At 36.8% G+C, this 5,594-nt stretch overlaps 1 protein-coding gene across 1 annotated transcript; it reads left to right on the forward strand.

Moving 5' to 3' along the window:
- Positions 1-4,060: 4,060 nt before the first annotated feature.
- Positions 4,061-5,383, forward strand: LOC110942370 (F-box protein At1g78100). Its single transcript, XM_022184129.2, has one exon. It carries the CDS (start codon positions 4,185-4,187, stop codon positions 5,220-5,222), a length of 1,038 nt encoding a protein of 345 aa, XP_022039821.1. The 5' UTR covers positions 4,061-4,184; the 3' UTR covers positions 5,223-5,383.
- Positions 5,384-5,594: the final 211 nt, after the last annotated feature.

The raw sequence follows: 5,594 nt of genomic DNA on the forward strand, positions 1-5,594 counted from the left end.
TCATATCCATCTCCACTAGGCGTAACGCATATACACCCATTCAGGAAGAAACCAAATTAATATGGGAAAACACCCCTTGTGAGAATCGAACCGATGACCTGTTGGTCACAAAGTCTTATCCCACCATCAAGATGCCACTAGGTCATAAAGCCATGGGCGTATTTAGTTTTTTGAGGAACCACGTGGTTTAGAAAGCTCAAATGCATGTGTCAAGTGTAACACTTCTATGATAATTAGATAAAATAAATTAAAAAAAAAGTTTTCATAATACATGAGATCTTCAAAAGGGTTAAACATTGTAACTATATGTGTTTATTAGATCGAGTGTTGGTTCACGCCCAGAAAGTGACCACCACCCAAGTTAAAACTAGCAAAAATGCTAGTATACATATTTATACTACCTTTTTTTAATGGGGGGATTTCATTCAATAAGCCAAAACTAGCAAGATGATATAAATAGCAAAAAATGGCTAGACACGTACTTCCTAATATGTGGTTTCTGTCAGACTTTGCAGTGGCTTTTAGATGCTCCTAGTCTTGACAACTAATATGTAAGAGTATGGCTTCAAACGAATCGAATGTTGAACAAAAAGTTCGTGTACTGTTCGGCTGGAGTTCGTTTGTTTAATAAATAAATGATCACGAGCAAGAAATTTTGTTCGTTAGTTAAATGAATAAACATGCACAAAGGGCGCGTTCGTTCATTTATGTTTTTCAACATTTGGTAACGTGTTCGTTTTTGTTCGATACTTTATTAGTGTTTTTAGTTCTTATCTATTATTAAAATACTTCAACATTCCATTAAATTAAATATTTAATAATTATTAGTGCATTTTATATTTTGTTTATGAACGCTTGTTTGTGTTCGTTTGTTTCGATTTGTGTTCATGAACATTAGTTTGTGTTCACAAACGTTCTTTTGCATCCGTTGTAGAAAATTAACAAACGAACTCAAACATGTTTATTTCCTTAACGAACATAAAATCTCGTTTGATAAGTGTTCATGAACACTTCATGTTCGATAACAAACGAACTTGAACACGTTCATTTCATACATTTTCACTAAAGAGTCTTGCTTTATAAATTGCTTAGGGTGTCAAAGAATCTCTGTTGAGTGTTAAAAGAAATAATTAATTACTGATATGCAAACATGTTTTTTTTATACTCGGTTCAAGTGAGGATAAATGATAAGCGTTTATAACAATAAAATTTGAAAAACAACCTCATATTTTACTTTTATGCCACTAAAATGGTTAAGCCGTCCCTGCATAATCGTCGTGTTAACCAACAAGTTGTCATGGATATTACTTGCACCACTTCTTTTAAGTGAGTTATAACAAACTAAAGGTTAGGGATACAAAGCATAGATGTGACCAGTGTACAACTGAAGAATGAGGGGATTGCCGATGATAAAAACTAAGGGTGACCAATCCTGACACGACCCTAAATATGACCCGAACACAACATGAAATAAAGATTTTGGGTTGGCCAACACGACCCGTTTTATTAAACATGTCCACCTAAAGACGACGTGTGTAATAAACGTGTTAATTCAAACACAGCCTGTATAATAAATGGGTTGGTTAAAAGTTTTAAAGAAGTTAATATTATAGTTAAATATTTTAATTTACGTTTTTTCCTCTAACTATAAGTTATAAAAATGAAATTTATTATTCTTTTGAGTTTCTACAATTTAAGTTTTTTTCCCTCAACTATAAGTTATAAAAATGAAATTTATTATTCTTTTGAGTTTCTCATCAAATATTTCGAACATATTTATGTTATTCGTTAACAACCAATCTCCAATAATTTCCATTCAAATCTTCTAATCCGGAGATAAAGAAACAAAATAAATTAATTAAACCAATTCAATTACAAGAAGTTTCATTTAACTCGCAACAATTGATTGTTTAAACTGTAAATTACATGTTTTGTACTTTATGTTTAAATCAAATTGTAGGCGGTGTCCTTTAACGTAAAAGTTGACAAATTATGTACTTGTAATGTTTCAAAATCTTGCACGTTATGTCCTTTAGGCCAAACCCAGTTAAATTTTTTGGTTAAATCAAATTACAAAAGGGTATTTAAGTATTTTGCCCATTTATTTAATATTAATTAAAAAAATAAAAAAATATTATTATTAGTATTATGATTATTATAAAAACTCTCTCTCTACTCCTCTCTATCTCTTTCTACCACCTGCAATCACAATCACCACTACCCACCACCATCCCCAAATCAAGAACAACTGACATCACCACCACCCTTCATCATCCTTAATCGCCACCACCACCACCTGCCAACCACCCACTTCCGCCGCCGTTGTCACCACCACCACAACCTTTCATCATTTACAACCACCATCACCAATACCCTCCACCTCCACCACCATCCCCAAATCAAGAACAGCTGACACCACTACCACCCTTCATCCTCAACCACCATCACCACCACCCTCCACAATTTCCAAATCAACTCAAAAATCTAAAACTTCTTAAAAATCATTAAAACCCCAAAAAAAAAAAAAACAACTCACCAACCAAAAAACGATTCTGGTAATAAATCTAAAAACCCATCACCGCCGCCCAAAAACCCTTACCCACCACCAAAAACCGATTCTGGATCACCACCATCACCGCCGCCCTAAAACCCACCACCGAATCCGATGTAAAACCCACCACAGCCATCTCCACCATCACTATCCACCCCACAATCTCTGCCATCACAAACCGCAGCCATCTCCTCCATTACCATCCACCTTACCGTCTCCTCCATCCACGATCGCATGAGAGAGAGAGAGAAAGGAAGTTTAGAGAGAGATTGAGAATGAAGAACTTTCTTTTCTTTTTATTATAATTTTTTTTCTTATTTACACAATAGTCCCTTGATATAAGTTGTTTTAAAAAATAGTCAATAAGGAGGTGAAATGATAAGAATACCCTCATGTGCAAGGCAAATGACCAGATTTAACCAAAAAAATTTAACTGAGTTTTGCCTAAAGGACATAACGTGCAAGATTTTGAAACATTAAGTACATAACTTATCAACTTTTGCACTAAAGGACACCGGCTACAATTTGATGTAAACATAAAGGACAAAACTTGTAATTTACTTTTGTTTAAATTATTACGAATTTATTAATTATTACTTATATTCACAAACAAACTTTAAACAGGTTGGCACATACCACGATCTGAACACGACATAACTTTAAACGTATTTGACATGCAACAAATAAATTTAAGTCAGGCTAGGGTTGAAGAATTTCAAGCCGTCAACCCGCTAACCTAACCAGGGATGAGATTTTTTACCGAAATACCGGTACCGTACCGGTACCATACCGGTACCGTACCGTACCGATCATAAACGGTACCGGTATCGGTAATAGATTTTTTGAAATTCGGTATCGGTAAAAAACGGTATCGGTACCGGTATTTTCGGTAAATACCGGTATTAATACCGAATTTAATAATGACTTTATGTATTTTGCTATTATCTTAGATCCCACTATGTAGTTATATTTTCTTGAACATTGTTTTACAAAAACCAATATCAAATTTTTTTTGTTTGGTTATTTTTAATCAATTATGATGATTTTTTAGACATGTTGGAATTTGGATGTTAAAAGTCGAACACATGGATGTTTACCTTTTGATTTTTTTTACTACTTAATATGTTTACTTTTTGTTTACATTCCTCTATATATTACTCTAGTTCAATTAATAATGGATGGATGGGTTGCACATGAAATTTTTTTAGGTAAAACAATGGATGACATCAAAACGGTACTAATGTGGTAAAGTACCGAAATACCGGTACCGATACCGAATCTATAAATACGGTACGGTAATCGGTATCAACATTTCCTCAATTTCAGTAACAGTATTTACGGTATCGGTACCGGTACGGTACCGGTATCGTACCGGTCTCATCCCTAAACCTAACATGATACACGTCCACACAAAAAAAACAAACAAACAAATTAGAATTTTTTTTATTTATTTATAATATTTATAAATATAAATTTATAATTGGAGTAGAGAATAAGTAGCAATAAATATCAAACTCAACATTACCCAATTACAATAACCCCCTCTCACCCCCTTCCAAAAAAGTCAACGGTCAAATACTCACCATTCATCCAACTCACTCTTTCCGGTCAACAAACTCACTCTCATTCATTCATGGAACTGTCACCGGAAAACATCTCCGACGACTTCGACCGGTTACCGGACCCTATCATCTTAACAATCTTCAACTACATCTCCGACATTAAAACCCTAATCCGCTGCCGATCCGTTTGTCGCCGCTTCAACTCACTCGTTCCTCACTCCGACTCGCTCCTCCTCCGAGTCGACCGAGTCATCTCCGCCGCTGACTCCGACGACGATGGCGACACTTCCTCCGTCATCGGTTTCTTCAAATCCATCGTCAAATCGATCCAAAACCTAATTTCTTCTCCTCCACGTCATCAATTTCATTCGCAATCGGAACAATCACAATCGCAACCGCAATCGCAATATTCTCCAGCGATGATTCTTCGAACATTCGAGAGGATTAAACAGCTGGAGATCGAGTTACCGAACGGAGATCTGAGATTAGAGAAACGAGCGGCGATCAAATGGAGAGCGGAGTACGGTAAGACGTTGAAGCGGTGTGTGATCCTAGGGTTCCGGTGCGGCGGCGTAGGAGAGGCGGATCTCGGCGGTGGTGGCGGTTTGAAGACGAGAGTTGTCTGGACGATTTCCGCGTTGATTGCAGCTTCTGCAAGGCATTATATGGTGAAAGACATTGTAACCGAACACGAAAGTTTGTTGAAATTGATTGTTAGAGATAGAGAAGATGAAGGAACTGTGATTATGAATGAATTAGGTATCAATGAGTTTAGAGAAGATGTTGGTGATAATGTTGGTGATGAGGAAGGGCAGGATGGTAATTTGGGATCAAATTCGGGTGGCGTGTGGTGGCGGAGTAATCGGACTCGAGTTCCTGCGGTTTGGATGAGGATGAGGCATGAGGCGAAGTTGGAGTTGTCGAATGGTGTGACGATGGAAGGGGCGACGCTTGTGGTGGTTAGACCGACTGCGAGTGCGGGTGGTATGGTGGAGGAAGCAGAAGACGAATGTAATTGGGATGGACTAGGATTTGACGGTGTTTATGGTGAGGCGGTTCAGAAACTGATTAACCGGCGGAGTTATTTGCTTGAGATGAATTCGTTTTGAGTCGAATCTGCTGACTGGAATGGTTAGTTTTGTTGGTGATTTGCTGTTACTGCTTGTTGTATGATGCATATAATGTGAATCTGTTTTGGTTTATTTATGTTGGTAATGTAAATCACTATATCTATAGTTTCTATGAGTATGTTACAGATTAGTTGTTATCATTTGGTACATAGGTGTATGCTTGGTCTTTGAGATTGCTTATCTATGCGGTAAAATGTTGGATATTATCATGCAGAATTTATACATATAGCAAAGTGATATATTGGTTATATCGGTCAATATCGCTGATAATATCGCTATCGGTATTCTGACCAATGTTGTAGAAGGCGCTAGGCGCTAGTCGTGCGGTGAGGTACCGCCTAGGGATTAATC

The sequence above is a fragment of the Helianthus annuus genome, chromosome 5, assembly GCF_002127325.2.
Source record: "Helianthus annuus cultivar XRQ/B chromosome 5, HanXRQr2.0-SUNRISE, whole genome shotgun sequence".
NCBI classification, from domain to species: domain Eukaryota; kingdom Viridiplantae; phylum Streptophyta; class Magnoliopsida; order Asterales; family Asteraceae; genus Helianthus; species Helianthus annuus.

Coding starts and splice junctions, on each gene's coding strand:
- LOC110942370 (XM_022184129.2), top strand. CDS start 4,185: ATGGAACTGTCACCGGAAAACATCTCCGACGACTTCGACCGGTTACCG.